At 37.9% G+C, this 26,607-nt stretch overlaps 1 protein-coding gene across 7 annotated transcripts in view; it reads left to right on the forward strand.

The window, feature by feature from the left end:
• The first annotated feature begins 1,726 nt into the window (after window positions 1–1,726).
• The window catches only part of LOC126260864 (CCR4-NOT transcription complex subunit 1), a 143,320-nt gene continuing 118,439 nt past the window's right edge, over window positions 1,727–26,607 (forward strand). For 6 of the 7 annotated variants that reach the window (XM_049958280.1, XM_049958284.1, XM_049958282.1 and 3 more), the window contains exons 1-4: window positions 1,728–2,030; window positions 3,574–3,786; window positions 3,868–4,048; window positions 10,953–11,054. In XM_049958280.1, coding sequence (XP_049814237.1) covers window positions 1,929–2,030; window positions 3,574–3,786; window positions 3,868–4,048; window positions 10,953–11,054 — 598 coding nt within the window. In that variant the 5' untranslated portion in view covers window positions 1,728–1,928. Of the gene's footprint in view, window positions 2,031–3,573; window positions 3,787–3,867; window positions 4,049–10,952; window positions 11,055–26,607 lie in introns of all 7 variants that reach the window. The other variant, XM_049958285.1, reaches the window with a different exon arrangement.

Raw genomic sequence — 26,607 nt, forward strand, 5'->3', positions numbered from 1 at the left:
TCTCTGGCCTCACCGCCTGCGCAGCGCTTTCGGCGCAAGAACTGTTTTGAAAGAGTAGGATAGGAGCGTAGGTCGGAGAACAGAATGAATTAGTTCAACATGAAGAAAATTTCTTCAGTCGGAAAGGTATTCAGTTTGGAAAAATGAGTAAGTTTTCGTATATGAATGTTCACAGTATAGCCATCATGGGGCAATGCATTTTGAAATTCCTCCTTTTTGTATGTTTGGAAAATATACGCTTTTTGTTCTTTAAATCCGAAAAAAAAAGGTTGCGAAATGCACTATTCCGTTAGTGTGCACCTAGAGATCACTAGCGCGAACACATATTCCGAACAGTAATCAGCGGATAGAAGGGAGGACAAGCTGTCATTACCGATTAGCGTTTCAAAAACATTTCCAGTTATTCAACAGAACGTTGATTATTATCGGTCCAAGTTTTCTAAACGCGTCCGCGGAATAGCAATGGAAATTGATGCTTTGATGATGCAGGAATTAAGTACGATATTGCAATTTCAAGTGAAAACTATTGGGTTCATCTTCGTTTTAAGGGTTACGTTATTGCCTCACAACCAAATAGTTTTTGTAAAATTATTGTTTTTAAATATTTACAAAATATTATACCGTTTTGTGTGTGAAATGCGAACACACAAAAATTAGACTATTGTTAAGAGTGTTTTCAGGCATTGAGGAAAGCAACAGAGACGTACATAAATCTTGTAACAATGCAATCGATGAAAAATGTTTAGTCTCTACAGTACCAATACGAAAGGCAGAACATTTTTTTAAATTTCTTGAACTTTACAGACGCCATCTGGTTGGTATGAAAAACAATCACAGCGAAAATATCTACACATACTTTCGCCTATAAGGGTGGACGTTGCAGAGCACGACGAAGCGCTACACGCTTACTAGGAAGAAACTTCGCCGTGGCAACTCTGTTGCGTTGCTGCTTCATTCTGGGGAAGGATGAGTAATGTTTATTTCTATAGTCGGAAGAAATTTAAAACGAATCCATCAGCAGAGATTTACAATCATTATAATGAAATAAGGTGCGTGAGGAGAGTAAAAAAGGCGAGCTGTAAAACTTTATTTCTGGATGCTATAGATCATTAAAGAGTTGTTAGGTAAGTCGAAACTGTAGCTGATAGTGTTGTTTGGCCTGCAAACGGAATTTGACCGAATGTGTTAAGCGAAGTGACGAGACCGTGAATGCGCAAGAGCGATTTAAGTTCCAGTTGGGTTAAACTAAAAAGAGATCGTCTGATTTCCTTGTAACTGGCTCTTGATTAGTATTCCACTCAGTGTATTATTTGGATTTCATGGAAGACAGGAAAATGTCTCCTATCACTCCTGAACACCTGCATCTTCGCGCATGAGAAATGTGACATCAATAATTACAGCATTGACTAAAGGTTTATCCCATTTGCAGTGGTGTGTCAAAAAATACTTATTGCATAAGAAAAAAATAATACCGTTTTAACATGTGCGATTTTTGGCTCAAGCGTAGATAAAAATTTCGCAGTAAACAGGCGCACCAGACGCATTTTCTCTCGGTGGACTGCCCCTATAACTGTTGAGATTCTTGACATTTAAAACGTCACCTGACTCGCAAACTTTTTAATGGGGAAAGAGTAGTAGTCTTATTGTCTTGTGCTGCCGCCTACGTTGACGAAATGAACTAATGGCTTTGGATTTCAGCGAGTCTTTGCCTCAAACGAAGTTTACCGGAGAAAATAATAGCAGCAATTTGTTTCGCCATGATGTTGATGTGAATTAGTTTGTCAAAGCCACTTCCCGATGTTGTACTTAGGCCCATATCAATGTAGAAAATACGCATTCCTCAGGAAGGGAAACGGGGGCAGCATTTCGTGGATACCAAAGAAAGCTTCAAACGTGTTTGAAGCTTTCGAGGCCGTATTCATGGAACTATGAACCTGGACTCGTTGTCTTTTGCCTTGTCACAAATATGTTATTTGGTTACAAATTTAACAAAGAAAAATTATAAGCAAAGTGTTCAGGATATATATCATGTAAGTAATAGGAATGTAATTGCAGAATATTAATATCGTCTTGAATACGGTTTGTTGTGTGCTTGCATATGGTGGATAGTTGAGAGGAAAGAGCTGGATCATAAGTTATCTGTGCAAAATTTTCGAAAAACTGAAAATATAGACTCATGAAGTAAAGTTCTTCAGAGTACGCCAAGTGACACCAGTGAACGGATTCGTAAACAAACAGAAAGAAACAGAGACGCAAGCCGTAAGGGTCTTGGTTTGCAAGCTATAGTAGGGTTTCTGGCCCTGTTGCATCAAATTATGAAAAAAATATTGGAGTGTTAAGTGCTTCTGTGTTCATTATTGCCGAAATTCTTGACTGAAGATTGCCATGTTGAATTCAGTTCGTCGAGAGCGTAGTAACTTTTTAGTGAAATGCCAGATTTGTGATACACAAAATCGGTGCGTAGTTGCAGGAAGCTCATATTTCTGCTATTTTGAATTGCTTTTTGGTAATTCCGCGTAAGCTGTGACTCTATCGAAATTATAAGAAACTTTGAATTTTATTTGTTACAGTTCACGAACATTGAAATAGTTTTATGTAATTGTGGGTTCCGAAAAAAGTGGGGGGGGGGGGGGGGGAGGTATTTGTCGTTGTGGAGCGTTTGAGAGGTAAAGTGTGTACCAGATTTGTTTGCAGAGAATTATTAAATATAAAAATAATGATATGCCTACTCAGTTTAATCTTAGATTCGGCAAAATAAAGAAGCATCGTTTTATAGTTGTTAGAGTGCGAAGGAGATTTGTCAGTAACATTCATTGAGGACGAATGGTGGTATCAAGAAATCACCATGATTTGTTTTTGGTAGAATTGAGCAATTTTCGTAAATTTACATTTGTCGTATAATGCAAATTCGGGTGTAATAGGGATGCTATGTTTGGTTAGAATGTTGTAGTGACCCTAGACAAAATAATCAAAATAGAATTGAATTCTGAAAACACAAACAAATAAAATCCCCGACGAATATTTTGGTTCGTACTGAATATACATGCAATCGAACCACCAAGAGAAAGGAGTGTGGGGTACTATTCGAATAACTTAAGACATTGTAGTAAAGTGTGAAACATAATTCCTGCCGACTGCATGGTGCGACTGAAGGATAGACGGTCGCCCTTAAAATCCATGAAGAAATAACCAGAACACAAACATTGTGAATAAAGTAGTTGAAAGTTTAGGGTTAACTAATTTATCCTAGCTAATTAGTTTTTTCAGGTGTTATACACAACATGAGGAAAGGGAAAGGCTGATGGTTAAATAAATTAAAAAAAAAAAAAAAACAACCTTGCTCCAAATAGCATAAGAAGAAATTGTTAAAAATATTTAGTCATTGGAGTCTTTTACACAGCTGTAGCTGTTGTTTGTGAAATGCAAGTAACAATACATGTGAGAAATGTTCGGCTGAACAATTTCATTAAAGAACTACTTCTGATGTTTTTGATCGGTCATCAATATAACACTGAAATTTCGGTAAAATATTCTGTCGTATCAGAAATACTGAGTTTAACTATCTAATTACAGTTGGTGTCAGCATACGGGCTTGAAGCAGAAAGGCACTTGCTGCGTTGTCTCTTCTCGCACATTGATTTCAGTGCTGAGGGGACTAAAACTAGCAGCAGTAAAGACTTCCACCAAATTTTGCTTCTTAGCCAGGAGTGCACATCACTGCTGACAAAGCCCACATTTATATCTAGTATTTGCTACGCCACTGATAATCCTTTACACCATCAGAAGGTATGTTCACTTCTCTAAATAAAGTTAATAATCAACCCGTTACTTCTGTTGTTATCATGTTAAGGTTTTGATATGTTTCAGACTTTAAAACCATCATCACAACTTTTACCACAAGTGAGCAAAGTTTTGAAGCTAACTCCAGTCCAGGAAGTAGCATTCGGCTTGGCATTACTACATTCATCAAACCTAGAAACGCAAAATTTCGCTGCCCAGTTTTTGAAAGCTCGGCTCCCAGATCTTATAGTATCTTACATAAATACAGGTGAGTGTTACTTCATATAGATATTAAAAAAGGGAATGTATTACAATAATTTTTTGATTGGTCTAAATGCTTTAGAAAGTATGTGATCAGACCATGTGTACAGGACATGAAAAGGAATTGGTTTGTGGAGGTTACAGATATTAGTTCCTGCATTATTTGGGTCTATAGAACAGGAACTGAATCCAATCTAATTTAATAGATACATCATGCTGCAGTTACATTACTTGGTGACAGTTCATAACTAGTAGTTAGATGTTCAGCCACAAGTTTTTTTTATGACTGTCGTACTGCACTTACTGTGCTCCCTTTTTACCCCTTATTTTAATATGCAAGTGAAGACTGTCTGTAAAGTACACAAAAGTCTAACGAAGAGGCCGTAAGTTAAGCTGAAATTGAAGATGATTTGGTATAACTTTTAAGTTAATGACATCAGGGTAGAACTGTATTGACATCTGTTATCTAATGTGTGGAGATTCATCTTAGTATAGACCTAGGCCTAGAGGCATAACCCGTATCACTTCAGGCAGGGGGGGTTACCTTCATACTCTCGGTTGTTATTGAATTTAGCATATATTAAAATTCAGGAGTAAGTAAGAAACACTTTTCCTCCAAAAAAGGTCCTGCACTGAGATGCAGGCCTCCAAATATATCATTGCGAACACCTTTTTGAAGATGTGAATTTCGGAATTTTTTTAAAATGCTGTGTATCTGTAACAGTTCTAGATATTTTGTTAGTTTTTTTTAAATAAAGGTAATTGTTTTATGATTACAATGGTATCCTCCGTTTGGATGCATCGGTCAAAGTTCTTTTACTGTCACCTTTTGAATTTATTTATTTATTGTAATTTATATAATTTTTTTTTCAGAAATGCCAATCCACAAAAAGCTAGATTTTTTTCTGTTGATTAGTATCATGTATTACTATATTCTCTGTAAAGGAGAGCTTCCACTTTAAAGTTGGACAGGTTTTATTTTAAAAAAAAAAATTTTTTAAGCTTTCAAGGATAATGTATGTCTTCACTGAAGTTGTTTCTTACTAATTTCTTTGTTACAATGTTTATTTCTATTGTAAATAGTCTTCATGGGTTTGCCACTAGATCACATTGAGCAAATTCCACAATATTTCCTCGGAGCAACTGTCTGGCATCTTGCTCCGAGGAAATATTGTGGAATTTGCACGTGATCCGGTGGCAAACCCGTGAAGACTATTTACAACACATTCACCGGGAAAGCTTGAAGAGTCACAACTGGTACCTTTATTTCTATTGTCTGTTGCATTTATTTGTTATAACTTTCTTTGTTGCTGTTATTTATTATTACTTTCTTTGTTGCTGTTATGTATCATCCCTTATTTTGTTGCAGCTATTTTTTGTCACTTACTTTGTTGCAGCTATTTTTTGTCACTTACTTTGTTGCAGCTATTTTTTGTCACTTTCATTGTTGAAGTTATTTCTTAAACTTTGTTCTAGTTTCTTGTCAGTTTCTTTGTCGTGGTTGTTCATTGCAAGTTTCTGTATTGTAGTTGTTCAGTGTGAATTTGTTTACTGAAGAGGCTTCTAAGAAATCTGAGACCATCCAGTGAGTTCTGTGTTCTGTGAGGAATTTGCCATTTGAGACAGCTACAGCGTGTATTGTGAAAAGGACTGATTCAAATGTCTTCTGACTGGGGCCACAGGAGAGTGAAGTGTGCTGACTATTTGCGTATCTACAAGAGTTTTATATAAGACAAATAAAAAAAACAGACTTTGGTTAGGTTTGGAATAAGTGCTCTCATTTGAAGACTGTTTCAAAGTGAAGATGTTTCCAGTGACTACTTTTTGTGTTTTAAATGTTTTGACAGAATAACAATAATAATAGTATCTGAACAAGGTGAAGCCTCCCATGGTGCAGATGATGCAGATTTTGTGTCAATAGAAGAAGGATTAAATACGCTGAACCAGTCAGTCAACCACAGAGGTAGGTGTTGATCCTGTTAAGAAACTGCGATCAGTGAAGTAGTCATAAGCTCTATGCATCAAGAAAGCGCAGAGAAATTACTAAAGCTATGGATGAATAAGCTACAGCAAAAATGAAATTCCATCTTCAGAAGAAAATGAACCAAAGCACTTTTGCATATCTTGCCAGGAATTTTTCACAAATATCAATTCAGCTCTTGAATATTGTGTATCCTACAGTAAAAAGGTGCAAGTTTTGACTTTCTCAAAGAAAACCATTTTGAACCATGTTCCTTCAGTATGTTAAGTACATGGTAGACAAATCAAGAAATGTGAGGTCTGTAAAATGAGTCTTTGGAAGACCAGACCCCTATTATGGTCATCCTGTAGAAGCAGTTAAAGTTCAAATAGTTCATTTTATCTGGAAGATGTATGGGTCGACAGAAGCGTCCGATCCCATGCGTCGGCTTTGACCCGTGACGTAAGGGTGTTTTCGTGTGTGACGTCATGACGGCGCGGAGTTTGGTTTGAGTGTGGCTGTCTCCAGTTCTGTTTTATCTTATTTTATTTACTTTTCTGGTCTGTTCGTTCTGTCTCGTGAGATTTTTTTTTTTTTTTTAATTTAAAAACACTTATTACTTATTTTAATTACCTGTTTCCTCCAATTTCTGTTTTAGTTTATTATATTTATCTTTCTCATCTGTTTGTTCTATCCTGTGAGATTTTTTTTTTAAAAGACAAAAAACACTAATCAGCTACTGAAGCATCTTTATCTTCTATGGATATGCGCTAACTCTAGGGGACCATTCCGAACAACGTTCCTTGCCGGATGGCTGCAGCGTTTACACTGCTGAGCTGGTCGCCATCTTTCGTGCCCTAGAGTATATCCGCTCCTGCTCAGGTGCGTCCTTAGTTATCTGTAGCGATTCCCTGAGCGGTTTACGAGCTCTCGACCAGTGTTTTCCTCGTTCTCGTCTGGTGATGGCTATCCATGAGTCCCTGCATACTCTTGCGCGTTGCGGCCGCTCTGTGGTCTTCATGTGGACCCCAGGCCATGTTGGGATACCTGGCAATGGGAATGTTGACTGCCTGGCGAAAGAGGCCACTAGTAAATTATCTCTGGGGATTGGCCTCCCAGGGACTGATTTGCGGGCAGTCTTACGCCGTGAAGTTCTTTCGGTTTGGGATGCTGAATGGCGCAATCTGCCCACGCCCAACAAACTCCGTCCAATCAATGTGACGATGACTGTGTGGCGGTCGTCCTTGCGGGTCTCCCGCAAGGAGTCTGTTGTCCTCTGCCGGCTGCGCATTGGGCACACTCGGCTTACGCACGGCCACTTATTGCGCCGTGAGGATGCGCCTCTATGTCGCTGCGGCTCCGTTTTATCAGTGGTTCATATTTTATTGGAGTGTCCGTTTTTAGCTGCGCTCAGGCAGTCGTTTGCACTGCCTGACACGCTCCCTGCCCTTTTAACAGATGACTCTGCTACGGCTGACTTAGTTTTACGTTTTATTCGGGCAGGGGGTTTTTATCATTTAATCTAAGTGTTTCTGTTTTATCTTATTGTTTTGTGTTGATTCTGGCCTTTGGCCTCCAGTTTTAAACTGATTTTTTAATGTGTTTTAAGTGGTTGGCTTTTCCTTTTTTATTTCTATGGTCGGCCAACCACCGTCACACTCAGTGTGATTTTAGTTAGTTTTGTCTGGTCTTTGTCTGAATTTCTCTTGTTCTGTGTCGTCTGTGCTCTATTCTGTTACTCGTTTTTATTCTCTGTGGGTGTTTTTAGTACTTGGAAAAAGGGACCGATGACCGTAGCAGTCTGGTCCCTTTAATCCCACAAACCAACCAACCTTATCTTCTATGGGTTGCAGGGGTTACGACCACTGGGGAGGTGGGTGGGTATTCATGCATTGCTGTCTTCACTTACACGTTGTAGCTACGCAAGGCGTCTAAATTTGTTTATATTTAGTTTGCCCCCCACCCAGAAAACCCCATTTCCCGTGCTTGTCCCGTTAGTGTCATTAGGCTTCTTGTGGAAAGTGTGCGTTTTTGTTTCCGCCATATTTGTGACGTCATGGGTCAAAGCAGACGGGCGGGATCGAACGCTTCCGTATTTCCAGATATATGGGACTATTCTCACCAGAGTGCCAACAAAAAACACCCTATAACTGTAACAGTTGAAGGTCAAAAAGTTGTGAATGTGAAGAGGTACATTACTAGCAGTATTAGAGAAACTTTTGAAATTTATAAGAGCAACTATACAACTTCAGGTATTTGAAGATCAAAATTTGATGCACTGTGACCTAAGTGGGTAGTTCCACACCTACCTAGAGATGTTTGTTTGTGTGTACTGCACGAATTTTGTACTTTGTGTGGTAACTTTGCAGAACTTACTGAGCATGTGACATATGACACCTTGGTTGGACATGTGAAGTCATTAGTAGTCTGTGATGTAAAGCAAGGGACTTGTTTGTTTCAAGAATGTGGCGACTGCCCTGGAAAGGGAGGACTGTCTTTACAGACACTTGGTCTGGAAGACATAGCAGATAACAGTGCAGAAATTACATATGCGACATGGCAGGAAAATAAACTAATTAAGATAACTGTTGCCTTTGACAGTTTCATTGATGAACTTGGTGAATGGTCAGTGAAAGCAGTAACACATAAGCATCTGAAGAAATTGCAACAACAACACATTGCAGAAGTGAAAGGGTGTGTACAGGCTGAAGAACTATGTTCAGTGCTTTTCTGTGATTTTGCTGAGAACTGGTCTGTAATTTTACCACAAGAAGTACAAGGGTATCATTAGAGTAATGACCAGCTTTCAATTTTTACAGGAGTGATGTATTTTCAAAACAAGACCACAAGTGTTGCAGTTATAAGTGATGGCACCAGACATAACTCAGCACATGCTTTGCTAGCAAACAAGGGCAGAGAAGATCATTATTATTTCTGATGGTGCTCCTAGTCATTTTAAAAATCGTTACCAGCTGTATGAATTCAGGAAGTCACTTGTGCCAACTGACTGCGTATACAGTGCTAGTGGTCATGGGAAGCAGCCTTGTGATGCTGTAGGAGGCCTGCTGAAGCACCATGCTACAAAACAGAATCTTTCCAGACCAGATATTGCTGCAATTCAGAATGCTGAGGATTTTACAAGAGTCATGAAATCTTTATACATCCACAGCTCTCATTCTTTTGTCCAAAGAGGAAATCGAAGAATTCCATGAACAGAAAAAAGGAGAATGGTCCAAACTAACTACTCTTGTGAAAGGAATTCTGAAGACACATTATTGGACTCAGTGGTGGGTGAACTCATATTGCATGCACTTCGAAGAGCAAGGAAGAAGAAATTCCGTTCATTTGGCCAACCCCTCAGAAACAGCAGGATAACATTCAGATTCACAACCTGAGAAGTGGGATGTTTGTGGCATGTGTGTATGACTGTGACTGGTGTATTATAGAGATTATAGACACCAGTTATGAGTTAAATGAAATCGTAGTGAACTTCATGCTACCACATGGACCAGCTGCTGGATATAGGTTTTCAGCTGAAGGACAGCAACAACGCCATCAGTGCTCTCACTTCCTGTTCATAATGTTTTGAAGATTGTAAGTGCTCCAGTTCCTATTGGTTCAACAGGAAAGTATCACTCTATATCAAAGGAAGATACTGAAGCAGTGGAACACATTTTTAGTTCACTGACTGGCTAATTTCAGTACAAAACAGAGTGCACAGTAGTTGTATAAATTGAAACCTTTAAGTCTTTGGACCTTTCACATATATTTTGGAATCATTTAAAATGCTTGAAAGGTGAATCTCTTACTCATCCTTCAAAACAATAAAATTATGCTAAATAGGGCTAGGTTGTGATTTTTATGAGCCTGTTATGTGATAATGTGGTAATGAAACAGGTGTTATGTATGGCAAAAATTTCAATTGTTTATAAAACCTGTTCAACGTAGAAGTGGAAGCTCTTCCTTTCAGGGAATGTAGAACTATATGGTACTAATCAACAGAAAAAAATAAAAACTTTGTGGATTGGCATACTTGAAAAAAAAATTTCCATTAACTATAACAAAAAATTTCAGAACACTATAGTAAAAGAACTTTGACAGTTAAGTCCAAATGGAGGATTTCTTTGTAATCATTAAACAATTTTCTAAAAGAAAAAACAGCAAAATATCTAGAACTTTTCCTGAATTCAGCATTTTAAATTTTTTTCCAAAATTCGCATCTTAAAAATGGTATGCACAGTGTCATCTTTGGAGGGCTGTGTTTCAGAACAGAAACTTTTTTGGAGAAAACAAAAAATACATGTTCCTTACTTAGTCCTTCATTTTAACATGTGCTAAATTCAATAACATCAGAGACTATGAAGGTAAGATTTTTTTCTTAGCCTGCCTGAATTGATAAGGACTATGCCAGATTACGTTGCAAGGTGATAATTTAGAGGGGAAGCCAATGAATAAGAATGCCAAATAAAGCTTGAGGTAACACAGTGACATGCAGTGTAGCTTACTATTTACATTAATTGGCATAAAACACATTTTACACACTTTTCATTATAAAAACCAATGCAGCAAGTTAAATTTAGACAACTTATATTAGGTAACGGCCAAGTTTCTGATATTGTGATCGACTTTATGCTCATACACATAAACTGTGTAAAATGCTAGTGTGTTCCACTTTGTAATTTTTACCTTCTATTTGAAGTTATTTTTTAAAAAGTGGTATAAGTATGTAGAACAATATCTTCCAGTAGGCATTATGTTCTTATCTATAGCTCAGTATGATGCCAGAAAATAATTGGCCAGAGAATGGTACATGGTATCCCTGGCAAGAATTTGCAATGTTAATTTGAGTTAGCCTTTTATAGTGAGTAAAGTTTTTTTTCTATTAGTCATTGTTATCTTATAGCTATTTTCCTTTTAACCAGAATTCATATGAACTCTCTAATTTTTGTAGAAACAGCTAGCAACCAGCAAGAACTCAGTCTGCGTGACATTCCTTCTGAGGTTCTCCATTTGATAGTTGTCAGTTTACTCCAGGGATTCAAAGATCAGTTTGGTGAGTAATGATTAAAATATTTCAGTTAATTCTGTGTTCTATATGTCATTGAAATAGGAAATGCAGCTTATTTTTGGCATGTAGAATACAAATGCTAATCTAACAAACTGGAAGATAAAATCAACAAAGGAAAGTCCGTGATGTAATGTTAACAACACGATGAAGAGGATGGATTGCTACTCACCACATAGTGGAGATGGTGAGTCGCAAATAGGCACAACAAAGGACTGCTAGACAAGTGAGCTTTCCATCAAAAGGTCTTTTTTAGCGCGCGCGCACACACACACACACACACACACACACACACACACACACACACACACACACACACTCTCTCTCTCTCTCTCTCTCTCTCTCTCTCTCTCTCTCTCTCTCTCTCTTTCGTTTCCTGCCTGCGACTCAACTGCACTGTATGGTGAGCAGCAATCTTATCCTTTTGATAATATTGTCAAGTTGGAAGATAAGTAATATACCATAACAGAAAGTTCCTTCAACTGCAGAATGTACATATACTGTCACTTCTGTGACATCATGGGCATATCATTTCATTTAATGTTCCTTAATGTCAACTTGGGTAGAGTAAGTATGATTGTAATGCTGATAACCATATTGGCAGCAGAACAATCATGATAAACACTCAAGGGATCTTTGGTTAAATGCCAGATTATTACATTTCACCTTGGGTGCTTTTGAGAGCCATGCAAAGTGTTGTTTGTAAGGTGCCAAGTCTATTCAGAGTACCATAAGGGTTATAAAATTGGATCAGAATAAGATATCACTACACTGGCAGCTCATAAAGTTGGATAAAATTAGTCAAATCAACCAACTTAGGTTAAATTCTGGACAGTGATGTTTCTTATATTTGACAATATATTGTAATTATAACAGTTTTTGTTGAGTGTACCAGTTTCATGTTTAAAAAATTTAAAATGGGTAATGGATAGGTTAAAGTTAGAAATACTGGGAATTATTGAAGTTTGGTGGCAACATGACTTCTGGTCAGGCGAATACAGGGCTATAAATACAAAATCAAATAAAGGTAATGCAGGAGTAGGTTTAATAATGAATAGGAAAATAGGAATGCGGGTAAGCTACTACAAACAGCATAGTGAACGCATTATTGTGGCAAAGATAGATACGAAGCCCACGCCTACTACAGTAGTACAAGTTTATATGCCAACTAGCATCATAGATGACAAAGAGATTGCAGAAATGTATGATGCAATAAGAGAAATTATTGATATAGTGAAGGGAGATAAAAATTTAATAGTTACGGGTGACTGGAACTCGATAGTAGGAAAAGGAAGAGAAGGAAACGTAGTAGGTGAATATGGAATGGGCGTAAGAAATGAAAGAGGAAGCCGTCTGGTAGAATTTTGCACAGAGCATAACTTAATAATAGCTAACACTTGGTTCAATAATCATGAAAGAAGGTTGCATATGTGGAAGAGGCCTGGAGAATACAAACGTTTCAAAAATGAGATTGATAGGAAGGGCAAAATGGCTAAGCAGGGATGGATAGAGGACAAATGTAAGGATGTAGAGGCTTATCTCACTAGGGGTAAGATACATACTGTCTCCAGGAAAATTAAAGAGACTATTGAAGAAAAGAGAACCGCCTGTATGAATATCAAGATCTCAGATGAAAACCAATTCTAAGCAAAAATGGAAAGCAGAGAGATGGAAGGAGTATATAGAGGGTCTATGCAAGGGCAATGTACTTGAGGGCAATATTATAGAAGTGGAAGACGACATAGATGAGGATGAAATGGGAGATATGACACTGCGTGATGAATTTGACAGAGCACTGAAAGACCTAAGTTGAAACAAGGCCCCAGGAGTAGACAACATTTCATCAGAACTGCTGATAGCCTTGGGAGAGCCAGTCAAGACAAACTCTACCATCTGGTGAGCAAGATGCATGAGACAGGTGAAATACCCTCAGACTTCAAGAAGAATATAATAATTCCAATCACAGAGAAAACAAACTAAGAGTTTAATAAGCCACGGCTGCAAAATACTAACATGTATTCTTTACAGACGAATGGAAAAACTGGTAGATGCCGACCTCGGGGAAGATCAGTTTGTGGATTCCTTAGAAATTTTGGAACATGTGAGGCAATACTGACCCTATGATTTATCTTAGAAGATAGATTAAGGAAAGGCAGACCTATGTTTCTAGCATTAGTAGACTTAGAGAAAGCTTTTGACAATGTTGAGTGGAATACTCTCTTTGATTCTGAAGGTGGCAGGCGTCAAATACAGGGAGTGAAAGACTATTTAAAGTTTGTACAGAAACCAGATGGCAGCTATGTGAGTTTAGGGGTACAAAAGGGAAGCAGTGGTTGAGAAGGTAGGAGGACAGGGTTGGAGCATATTCCCGATGACAAACTGCCTATTGGCTTCTGTCTCGGGTTCTTCGGCCGAAGAACCCGAGACAGAAGCCAATAGGCAGTTTGTCAACAAGTGGCCACGAAAGCCTCAACAATTTTGCATATTCCCGATGTTATTCAATCTGTATATTGAGCAAGCAGTAAAGGAAACAAAAGAGAAATTCAGAGTAGGGACTAAAATCCATGGATAATAAATAAAAACTTTGAGGTTTGCTGATGAAATTGTAATTGTCAGACAGCAAAGGACCTGTAAGAGCAGTTGAACGGAGTGGACAGTGTCTTGAAAGGAGGATACAAGATAAAAATCAACGGAAGCAAAATGAGGATAATGGAATGTAGTCAAATTAATCAGATTATGCTGAAGGAATTAGATTACGAAATGAGAGACTTAAGTAGTAAGAGTTTTGCTATTTGGGAAGCAAAATAACTGATGGTCGAAGTAGAGAGGATATAAAATGTAGACTGGCATTGGCAAGGAAAGCATTTCTGAAGGAGACACATTTGTTAACATATAGTGTAGTTTTAACTGTCGGAAAATCTTTTCTGAAAGAACTATCTAGTGTAGCCCCAGTTTGGAAATGTCATAGATCCAGAGTTGATGCACAGAGTAGTCTGAGCCGTAGTGGGGAGGTGGGTAGTCTCCACATGACGCATGTTAGTGGTTTTGCTGTTTCCTCTTCGTTTATTGCTCCCATGTCAATTGAAAACGAAGCAGATTTCTGTGGCCGGGAGCTATCAAATGAATTAAATTGCTTCACATAATTACGGAAGGCTAAAATATATTATTAATTTCAGATTTTATTTTATTTCCACCCTTCAGACAGCCCAGCATTAATCGCCTTGCAGAACAATGAAGGTATTTTTTTTTCCTTTTTTTCAAAGAAATTTGGCTTTTATTAGTCTTTTCTGCTGAGGCAGTCAATTTCATTGAAAGTTAGTGATTCCACACTGTTCGCTACATTTCATTTGTTCGCTACTTTTCAGTTGTTCACTACTTTTCAAGTGCACGTTTTTATCTTCTAGCACATATGACATTATACCATAATAAAGAACCAAACATGATGTAATACTGTTCTGGTACTCCCAGAAAATTTACATCTGAATCTGGACATACGAATGTGCTCTTTAAGCCGAAGTATGCATTTTAGTATGGTTCACGAAATTCTTATGCTCTTGAAGTATCATCTGACGTGTTGTTTCTTTCATGACAGTGTGTAAGATCTTTTAATGTTTTACACATACGAACAAATGGGCTTCCTGCGTCATTGTAGCTGCTCTAGGGCAATGACTCCCATTCTCTGGCACTCTGTGCCAGCTGCTGAAATGAACCTGTTTCTAACAGGTCGCGGGAAAATAGTGCAAATGATGATTTGAAAAGCTTTACATTCAAAGTAAATTTCCTATTATGAAAGATGAAATATGTGCTAGAATGTACGATGAATTCCTTAAATCACAGACTGTTTGACTCTCATTTGAAAATCAACTCTTTGAGGAGGACCAGTTAGAATAATTTCAATCCCAGAAGATCAAACATTTATGTTGTTACTAAAAATTTTGCCGCCACAATTATGCGATGTATCTTAAAGTGTAACATGCGCATAAAAGATCAACATTATGTGTGGAAGCTTAGCTTCTCTTGCAGCTTATTAATCTTAGAGACCAATATTATATGTGAAAGCTTTTCATTTCATGTTGCAACACTATGTATATTAATTTAATTTTTCTTATTTGTGTGTTTGCACTACTTAACAACGATCTTGCTATTGGCTGACCACATCACGTGCCCTATGCTGTCAGCGGCTGGCGAGATCATGCGACATGAGCTATGACTGGCTTACAAAAGTGCATCGCAATCTCAGTTTCAATGCATCGGAAAGTAACATTGGAATTAGAATTTACACCTTCGTAATACAAAAATATGCAGCATATATGTTGCTGCACATCAAAGATCTTTCCAAAACTTGTTTTTCTCCCCTGAGTTTCGTTTTCTAAAACGCCGGGAAATTCTACGCAGGCAGTGTATAAAACTATAACCATTCAAAGGATTGATAACTTTTACAGTACCATGGAAAAGTATACTGTCACTTAACACGGAAAAAGTGTATTTTCACCCGGGAGAAAGTGTATTTTTAACCGGGAATCCGGGAAAAATACAGGAATTACAAGAGACTTGACACCATTTCTACAAACAGTCACAAATGTAAACATCCACCTCAAGAATACACCTCCTCTTACTTCAACATGCACCCTTCAAATACACCGAGCATGCACATCATTACACAGCACAACATGTTTACTTCAAGATTGAATGCCAGGAAGTGGAATACCAGGATACGATGTGGGAGGGAATTAGAAATGTTGCACATCTACAAATTAATTTGTGATGTGAATGTAAAATTACTTGTTACATCATTATGATTTATTGTACATAATGATCCATGGACCCCTGGACATGAATCTAAGTATCCTCAAATATTTCACTTCACCTATACAGTTAAAATGAAGATAGGGATAACGAGACATAACCCCACAAAATAATTTAGGGGAAAAATTAAAAAAAAAAAGAAAGAAAAAACGCACATGCGATTCTCCAGAATTAACCAAAAGAAAATACATAAAGATACTGGACTCCACTACATACAGAATTCAACAGGTCAGAAATCAAAAACAAATAAATAACCAACAAATACCAAAGACTCTATCCCATTCAACCAAAACATTACTACAAACCATATCACAAAAGCAAACATTCACCGTAAAAGTGAGCCACCAGTAACAATGTGAACCTTATAAGAACAATGGATTTCATACACGCAGCCCATCAGTGACATCATGTTTGGGGGGAAAAAACTGTCCAAATATTTGTAAAAAAGCAAAATTATTTAATACAACAATTTGTTTCACTCACGGCCATTTGAGCCATGCATAGGTCACAGACATCATAGATTTCACTAATAACTAAGACAACCATGGTTACCACTTAATAACATGTCTCTCAGTGGTTTCTAGTTATTTGTTGATTTGTGTATGTTGTTTTGGTACTTTGTTTCCGGCAACAGTAATTTCATTCAAAACATGATATGAATCTTACTATGAAATCTGACTGAGTAAAACATTTGTCTGGTCGGTTATTTAGTTTGTTTATATGTTGCACAATGTATTGTAATGATGTCAAAAGCGTCAGATTACACGCTATTTGAAAATGCCTTTCTATTTTGGGATGCATGCTATGCATTTACTGACAGGTCAGTGTTGCAGTGAAAAATATTTTAGCGAATCACAGTTCTGTAAGTTGTCCCTTACTGTCAGATATGCTACAGCAGAAAATCATTATTAGTATGCATTACCAAGAAGCATTTTCAGTTGGTTTTGAAGCTGATATTGCTCAATGTTGGGCATTTTACATTATTAGGTACATCATGCAAATTTATCCACATAATTCACCCATTTTTGGAGCCAGAATCACCTTCATGAAAAGCAATAATTCTTTTTTCATACATATAGCTGTAATTGTGTGTGTGATTGTTTCTTTTGAAAGGATTCATTAGAGAAAAGATATACTTTAAGCTTTTGAGTTGTTTATATGTTTTTAAACCCTGTTGTAAATGCACATGTTTTCAAAGAATTGTGTGCAAGAAGATTGTGAATGAACTTTTCCTAATGTTGTTAAAGGAACATTTTAAGACACAATTTTTCTGTAAAGTCGTGAAACATGATTCCATATAGTGGACGAATCTCCAGTATAAGTTTCTTACTCTATATATTGTCATTTACATATGTACTTATGTGGGCAAACTGAAATTTTCTGAGTATGACAGTGAAAGAATTAACATTATAGACCCATAAGACACTTTAAAATGAATGCACCTTTTCACTTTTTTTCCAGAATGTGGGTTAGATCCTTGAACACTTACTCTGAAAGGCATGCAAAATACCCATCTGTAGCTGACATAACATGTTCAGTGAATTCAAAACTTTTTTCTAACAAATATGTAGTCAGTGTTGCAGTAAGTATGAATTAGAGGTTGCTGAATCTAATGATTAGGATGTAGTTTCAAAATTTTGTTGTTTTCAATTCCTGACTTTTCTGTTGCTATGCAGCTTAAATTTTTCTGGAGAAATGTGATCTCCCTTTCACGTCCAGGCCTCTTCTCACATATTTTCTCATACACTTGCTTCAGAAGGCTTTTAAATTTCTGATAGTTGTTTTATCTTTTTCAAGACAAAGAATCATTGTCACATCCAGAAAACACAAAAAGGTGATGCAGACTTTGCCCTTAATGTCAAAGGGCCACAGATGCCTCTGTTCCTGTGAGAACTGTGGAATTCCTGTCGTGAAGTCTCATCAGGAGCACAAAACAGTAGACAAATTAGCTAGATTCAGTTTAAAAGTGACAAAATATTGTTATTAAAAGTACTTTGTTTGCAGGGCCATCATCTGCAGCAAGCACAGAAATATTTGTTTCGTAAATAAATACGCCCTTCTTTTGCTGCAGTGTATTTTGTTTGTTCCAGACATGTTTAGTGACAAAATATTGTTATTAAAAGTACTTTGTTTGCAGGGCATCATCTGCAGCAAGCACAGAAATATTTGTTTCGTAAATAAATACGCCCTTCTTTTGCTGCAGTGTATTTTGTTTGTTCCAGACATGTTTCGCCTTCTGCCTCAGGACATGTTCAGTGAATTCCATAATGACACAGTTTTATTTTTATATGTTATATTTGTAAGTTCTAAAACAGTTCACAGCTTATATATATAGTTATTAGAGCTTCTGGCTGGCATCTGCATTTCCTCTCGTCTGGTCCCATGTTGGAGGTTGCCCTAGAACTTCACTTATGAAATAAAAACACATTGTCATGTCATGAACATTTTTCTTCACAATTTTCTGTGTCTGTGCCCTAATTGGAGCACTATTATTATTCTGTCACTAGCTGTAGATACTGATTTACTGTCTTAACTATTGTGTGTTCACTTTGTCTCTTTCTATTTTGTTTGTTTGTGTAGATAAGGAGGGGGGGGGGGGGAGGGTAGTCAGGGGTGGCTTATATAAACTTGAATGTGAATATAATACCTGTCAAAGAGTGGTTGACAGATTGTGTTCAGTATGTGGAGCATTTGTCAAATACTGCTTGCTTTTGTGTGTGCATATGGTTTGAAGTGTTGGTGGTGATTAGTGTAAACCCACAACAACTGACAATAATCAGCTGATTCAAGTTTTGGTTTAAATGCTTTGTGGAGTGGTTCATCGACGAGTGAGCAGGAAGGGATTGTGTGGTATTATTATGACGACGATCATCTGTTGGAGTATTACTCTACTGTTATATCTAATAATGTAAACAATGATTTGTTTGTTGTGTGTATTTGATCATTTAACAGGGTTTTCTTTTCTGCTTTGGTTTTTGTATGTGGTAATTTCCTTGTGGGATCAGGTGGTGTTTTTTATTGTTTATTCTAGTTATTTTCATGTTGTCTTCTCTGGAGGTTGGCTTGTAATTGTGTTCTCTTAAGTGTTCTATAAATGTAGAGTGGTTTGTCCCAAATTTATAGGCTCTCAAGTGTTCTTTGTATGTGATGTCAAACATTCTGCTCATTTGTCCTACATATCTGCCATCACAAATGTTACTCTGCAATTGATATATACCTACTTTCTGGTATATGTCTTTCTTTTGTTGGTTTTGGGGTGTATGTTTTTAGATAGAATTGTCTATTGTGTATGCTATGTTTAAGCCCTGTCTTTTGAAAATGCGGTGAGTTTGTGTGTGAGTTTGTATGTCATTGTGTACCATCTCGCTTCTTCTCTTGTATTTTCCTGGTTATTCTGTGTTGTTGTTATGGTACTGAGTGTTTGTGATTCTCTGGTTCTGTCGTGGTTTTGTATATTGTCTTTTTTTTTTAAAAAAAAAGCTTTGTGACTGTTACCATTGTAACTATTGTTTTTGGCTTTCCACATTATTATGACAAGCTCTTTTTGGTAGTTTTGAGTGCCACTGTGTTGAGTCGGTGGAGCATCAGTCAAAAAAACTGCTTGCTTTGTGTTTGTAGATGGTTAGATTATTGGATGACGATGATTATTGTTAGTGTTAATGCAAAACAACTGACAACAATAACAGAAGTAAAAGAGAAACAGAAAAAACAATACCAGACAAGAACAACACAACAGAACCAAAGACAATCAGAAACACTCATTGCCATAACAACTACATAGAATAACCAGGAAAATGTAAGAAAAGACAAAAGATGGTACACAATGACAAACACATGGTCACATGTAAAGTCACCAATATTTTTGAAAGACCGGGCATAAACATAGCATCCAAAAATACACCCTAAAACTAAGAAGACATAAACAGTTCCAGAAAGCAGGTGTGTGTGTGTGTGTGTGTGTGTGTGTGTGTGGTGTAACACTTGTGGTGACAGATATGTAATACAACCTGTAAGTTTGGGACAAACCACTCTACATTTACGGGACACCTAAGAGAACACAATCAAAACCCAACAGCAAGAAAATTACCACATACAAAAAAACCAAAGCAGAAAAGGGAATCCTGGTGAATGATCAAATATACACAACAATCAATTTATTGTTTACATTAATAGATAAAATAGTAGATCAACACTCCAAAAGATGGTTATCATAATAATACCACCCAGTCCCTTTCCGCTCAGTCTTCAATTAACCACTCCATAAAACATTTAAACCAAACATCAAATCAGGTGAACAACCAATCTGTCAGCCTCTATTTGACAGCTATTAAATTCACATTCAAGTTCATAAAACTCGCCTTGACCCCCCACCCCTCCATTTACATAAACTCATTAGAAAGAGACATAAAGTGAACATGCAGTAGTTAAAACTGAAAATCAGTGTCTACAGCTAGTGGCAAAATAATAATCAGGGTTGCCACAAGTTCTCGAAATCAGGGAATTTCAAACACATTAGGGAAATATTGGGGAGATTTTAAAAGAGCACTGGAAAAATCTCATTTTTGCCTCAGTAAATGAAATGGTTTGTCTGCTGAGGTGTCATGCGTCGTTGTCTGGATGCAGTTGAGTATGTACGTCACTTCCCTACTCCCTCATTAATACTGCTTCTCTGCTTCCTACCACTCCCCTCATCTTGCGGTCAGTGCTGCCACTGCTTTGTGCTGTTAGCCTAGCAGCTGCCGATAAGAGACAGGGAGGCCTGAGGAGTGGTTTGTTTGGATCTAATTCTCAGAGAGTGTAGGCACAGCACCCAGAGACGGTTGTCGTGTGTGTGTAAGTTCTGTCTGAGTGATTGTGTGAATGTGTGTGTGCTCTCATTTTCTGACAAAAGCTACGGCTGAAAATTTGGTTGTGAGTGTGTCTTTTTCTACATGTCTGTCTGTGGCTTAGCAATCATCTTTATGGTGAGGTGCTAGCTATCCCCATTAGTATTGAGTCTCAGAATATTTGAGCAAGTTATCTGTTGCATGGATTGATCACCGTGGGTCTCATTTCATCAAGTGGCTCATGAAAAGCTGTCCACTTCAGTGAATTTCCACAACAGGCCAAAACCACTGGCCGTTTCTGCGGGTATCTGTAATGGATCGTGCCTGCTGATATGAAGCCATTCAGTTCCTGCTAATATGCAGACCCTGCCCATTGGATCTAGTCTCAAAAATCTCCCTGCAGGTGTGGTATGTTTGTATGTGGCGTAAAACAGCAGATTTTCACAGTTTATCCATGGACCCAGCACTGCGGTGCCCATCAGCAGGCCAGAGGCCATGGGTGATGGATTTCAGGAAGTGCAACTATCTCATCTCAAGTCATCTCAGTGTGGCATTCTATAGACATTTTATTTGTTCTAGTATATTTTGGCACTACAAAAGTAGTGTATATGCTGGAAAGTAAAAGCAATAATAAGAAGAAAATTATGTCAGCCGCCGGCGGTCTGTACTCTATGTACTCATAGATTTCTTGAAAGAAAGATCACATAAACCTGTAAAAAAAAAATTTGATATAACACAGTTAGTAATAACTGACAATAATGAACATAGTCAGCCTCATGAACCATGGACCTTGCCGTAGGTGGGGAGGCTTGCGTGCCTCAGCGATACAGATGACCGTACCGTAGGTGCAACCACAACGGAGGGGTATCTGTTGAGAGGCCAGACAAACATGTGGTTCCTGAAGAGGGGCAGCAGCCTTTTCAGTAGTTGCAGGGGCAACAGTCTGGATGATTGACTGATCTAGCCTGGTAACATAAACCAAAACGGCCTTGCTGTACTGGTACTGCGAACGGCTGAAAGCAAGGGGAAACTACAGCCGTAATTTTTCCCGAGGGCATGCAGCTTTACTGTATGATTAAATGATGATGCCGTCCTCTTGGGTAAAATATTCCGGAGGTAAAATAGTCCCCCATTCGGATCTCCGGGCGGGGACTACTCAAGAGGACGTCATTATCAGGAGAAAGAAAACTGGCATTCTACGGATTGGAGCGTGGAATGTCAGATCCCTTAATCGGGCAGGTAGGTTAGAAAATTTAAAAAGGGAAATGGATAGGTTAAAGTTAGATATGGTGGGAATTAGTGAAGTTCGGTGGCAGGAGGAACAAGACTTTTGGTCAGGTGATTACAGGGTTATAAATACAAAATCAAATAGGGGTAATGCAGGAGTAGGTTTAATAATGAATAAAAAAATAGGAGTGCGGGTTAGCTACTACAAACAGCATAGTGAACGCATTATTGTGGCCAAGATAGACACAAAGCCCATGCCTACTACAGTAGTACAAGTTTATATGCCAACTAGCTCTGCAGATGATGAAGAAATTGATGAAATGTATGACAAGATAAAAGAAATTATTCAGGTAGTGAAGGGAGACGAAAATTTGTGAAGGGAGACGAAAATTTAATAGTCATAGGCGACTGGAATTTGTCAGTAGGAAAAGGGAAAGAAGGGAACATAGTAGGTGAATATGGATTGGGGGGAAGAAATGAAAGAGGAATCCGCCTTGTAGAATTTTGCACAGAGCATAACTTACTCATAGCTAACGCTTGGTTCAAGAATCATGAAAGAAGGTTGTATACCTGGAAGAATCCTGGAGATACTAAAAGGTATCAGATAGATTATATAATGGTAAGACAGAGATTTAGGAACCAGGTTTTAAATTGTAAGACATTTCCAGGGGCAGATGTGGATTCTGACCACAATCTATTGGTTATGAACTGCAGATTGAAACTGAAGAAACTGCAAAAAGGTGGGAATTTAAGGAGATGGGACCTGGATAAACTGAAAAAACCAGAGATTGTAGAGAGTTTCAGGGAGAGCATAAGGGAACAATTGACAGGAATGGGGGAAAGAAATACAGTAGAAGAAGAATGGGTAGCTCTGAGGGATGAAGTAGTGAAGGCAGCAGAGGATCAAGTAGGTAAAAAGACGAGGGCTAGTAGAAATCCTTGGGTAACAGACGAAATATTGAATTTAATTGATGAAAGGAGAAAATATAAAAATGCAGTAAATGAAGCAGGCAAAAAGGAATACAAACGTCTCAAAAATTAGATCGACAGGAAGTGCAAAATAGCTAAGCAGGGATGGCTAGAGGACAAATATAAGGATGTAGAGGCTTGTCTCACTAGGGGTAAGATAGATACTGCCTACAGGAAAATTAAAGAGACCTTTGGAGAGAAGAGAACCACTTGTATGAATATCAAGAGCTCAGATGGCAACCCAGTTCTAAGCGAAGAAGGGAAGGCAGAAAGGATTGAAGGAGTATATAGAGGGTTTATACAAGGGCGATGTACTTGAGGACAATATTATGGAAATGGAAGAGGATGTAGATGAAGATGAAATGGGAGATAAGATACTGCGTGAAGAGTTTGACAGAGCACTGAAAGACCTGAGTCGAAACAAGGCCCCAGGAGTAGACAACATTCTATTAGAACTACTGATGGCTTTGGGAGAACCAGTCATGACAAAACTCTACCATCTGGTGAGCAAGATGTATGAGGCAGGCGAAATACCCTCAGACTTCAAGAAGAATATAATAATTCCAATCCCAAAGAAAGCAGGTGTTGACAGATGTGAAAATTACCGAACTATCAGTTTAATAAGTCACAGCTGCAAAATACTAACGCGAAATCTTTACAGACGAATGGAAAAACTGGTAGAAGCCGACCTCGGGGAAGATCAGTTTGGATTCCGTAGAAATGTTGGAACACGTGAGGCAATACTAACCTTACAACTTATCTTAGAAGAAAGATTAAGAAAAGGCAAACCTACATTTCTAGCATTTGTAGACTTAGAGAAAGCTTTTGACAACGTTAACTGGAATACTCTCTTTCAAATTCTGAAGGTGGCAGGGGTAAAATACAGGGAGCGAAAGGCTATTTACAATTTGTACAGAAACCAGATGGCAGTTATAAGAATCGAGGGGCATGAAGGGGAAGCAGTGGTTGGAAAAGGAGTGAGACAGGGTTGTAGCCTCTCCCCGATGTTATTCAATCTGTATATTGAGCAAGCAGTAAAGGAAACAAAAGAAAAATTCGGAGTAGTTATTAAAATTCATGGAGAAGAAGTAAAAACTTTGAGGTTTGCCGATGACATTGTAATTCTGTCAGAGACAGCAAAGGACTTGGAAGAGCAGTTGAACGAAATGGACAGTGTCTTGAAAGGAGGATATAAGATGAACATCAACAAAAGCAAAACGAGGATAATGGAATGTAGTCAAATTAAATCGGGTGATGCTGAGGGATTAGATTAGGAAATGAGACACTTAAAGTAGTAAAGGAGTTTTGCTATTTAGGGAGTAAAATAACTGATGATGGTCGAAGTAGAGAGGATATAAAATGTAGACTGGCAATGGCAAGGAAATCGTTTCTGAACAAGATAAATTTGTTAACATCGAGTATAGATTTAAGTGTCAGGAAGTCGTTTCTGAAAGTATTTGTATGGAATGTAGCCATGTACGGAAGTGAAACATGGACGATAACCAGTTTGGACAAGAAGAGAATAGAAGCTTTCGAAATGTGGTGCTACAGAAGAATGCTGAAGATAAGGTGGGTAGATCACGTAACTAATGAGGAGGTACTGAATAGGATTGGGGAGAAGAGAAGTTTGTGGCACAACTTGACTAGAAGAAGGGATCGGTTGGTAGGACATGTTTTGAGGCATCAAGGGATCACAAATTTAGCATTGGAGGGCAGCGTGGAGGGTAAAAATCGTAGAGGGAGACCAAGAGATGAATACATTAAGCAGATTCAGAAGGATGTAGGTTGCAGTAGGTACTGGGAGATGAAGAAGCTTGCACAGGATAGAGTAGCATGGAGAGCTGCATCAAACCAGTCTCAGGACTGAAGACCACAACAACAACAACAATGAACATAGTAGAACCATCATTTTACTGCGGTCACCTACAGTGTTGGTTTACACAATTCTTCCCCACCTTATAAACGTCTTTCAAGAGGCCTACTTTTTTTCTGAGGCTATTTCTGTAATCAGTGAAGGTATTTTAAATCTGCCTTGCGACTCCAGGGAAATGCATATTTTTGTCACCAAATGTGTTTCGTTTTATTGAAATAAAATAACATCAGTAGTCTAAATGAAAAACAGTACTATTTGCCACACTTTCTCCATCTGAAGTTCATTACAAAAGATATATACGATAGTCCTCAATGTTTTTGCTCATATCAGGAAACATCATCTGCTTGCAATTTTTTGATAGATTTCCTCTTTTGCACTATTGTTTCTTGTACCATAGCTGCAAAGACAGATTGTCAACTTACGTCTTAACTTACCCTTGAGATGTCAAAATTTGTCAGGGAAAAATGCTAAAACTTGTCTGGAAATCAGGGAAATATCAGGGAACTTCACTTGGGAAAACTTGGGGCAACCCTGATAATATTGTTCCACAGCATTTATGGCACAGAACTTGAAAATTGGAAAAAAAGTTTGAGTGGTGAAAATGTGCTTATGTTTTGTAAATGAAGTTATAGTGTGACATCCGACATGTGACCAGACAAGAGGAAATGCTAATTCCAGCCAAAAAACTCAATAATTGTAAGTAATCATTACTTGTGTAAAATATAAACCGTGAATTATTTTATAACCTACAAATATAACATATCAAAACATAACTGTATTGTTCTCAAATCCACTGAAGATACCTTCAAGTAAAAGGCAAAACAGTCTGGAACAAATAAAATACATTGCATAAATAAAACTGTTTTTTGCAAAAGGAATAGTTTTTGTAGTTGTGTTTTTAGTCAGCAATGTAAAAATTTTAAACTCATGATCCACATATTTAAATATTCATGTAAGGTGTACCATTTTCTTCCAGTATGTCTGTTGCATCAATCATCTCGTACATCTTGAATCACAGATTATCCACTACTATATTATGTCCTTTCGTGGCATTTCCATATGTAGTTGCAATTTTAGGACTCTCTTCACGACTTCACTAAATTTCTTTTGTTATTAAAGAGTGAACCATTGGCAGCTGTCATCTGGTAACTGCTGCGTCAGAGCCAGTGACAGAAATGGTATCCCAGTGGTCCTGTTCTTATGCTAAACATCACAGTAATAGCCTGAGATGGTGCTGCTGGCAGAGCTGCCTACTGGGTATAAAGGGCCTGCCATTTGCACATCTTCCTACTATTTCACCAAAATGATAGTGGTAAAAACAGTCTTTTTGGTCTGGTGAGAGCACAGTGTGTGCTCATTGTCATTAGTGTGAAAGTGTGCAGTCTCACCGTGTGGTTGGGTCAGAGGTTCAAACTCATTGAGGCATGAGGTGATGTCATACAGCCTGTCTTGCTTATGTTTTGTAATGCCTTGGAGCAGCACAGTTACCTCAGTTTTTGTCTGTGATCTCCACCATCTTACTAAAGTTCACTAAGGTGTCACCAAGAGCAGGGTTCTATAAATCTCTGGCAAATGAGATATCCATACAAGTGCGAGAATGTATCTGGGACATACTGTTTGCCCACTGTGTGGAGGTGGCTTTCTGTCTCCAGTTTCCTCCCTGTGCAACAATTGTTTGAAGTATTGCATTTTAGAGAGGGAAAGATACCAAATGAGCTGGCCTGTTAATAGGTCATACTTTCCTGAGGTAGGGAGTGTAGTGGTAATGTTACTATCCTTGTTGGTAGGACAGCTGTTCACTATGTCACCACATGTGCATATTTGGTGCAGTCTTGCATTA

Source organism: Schistocerca nitens, chromosome 5 (genome assembly GCF_023898315.1).
Source record: "Schistocerca nitens isolate TAMUIC-IGC-003100 chromosome 5, iqSchNite1.1, whole genome shotgun sequence".
Taxonomy (NCBI): domain Eukaryota; kingdom Metazoa; phylum Arthropoda; class Insecta; order Orthoptera; family Acrididae; genus Schistocerca; species Schistocerca nitens.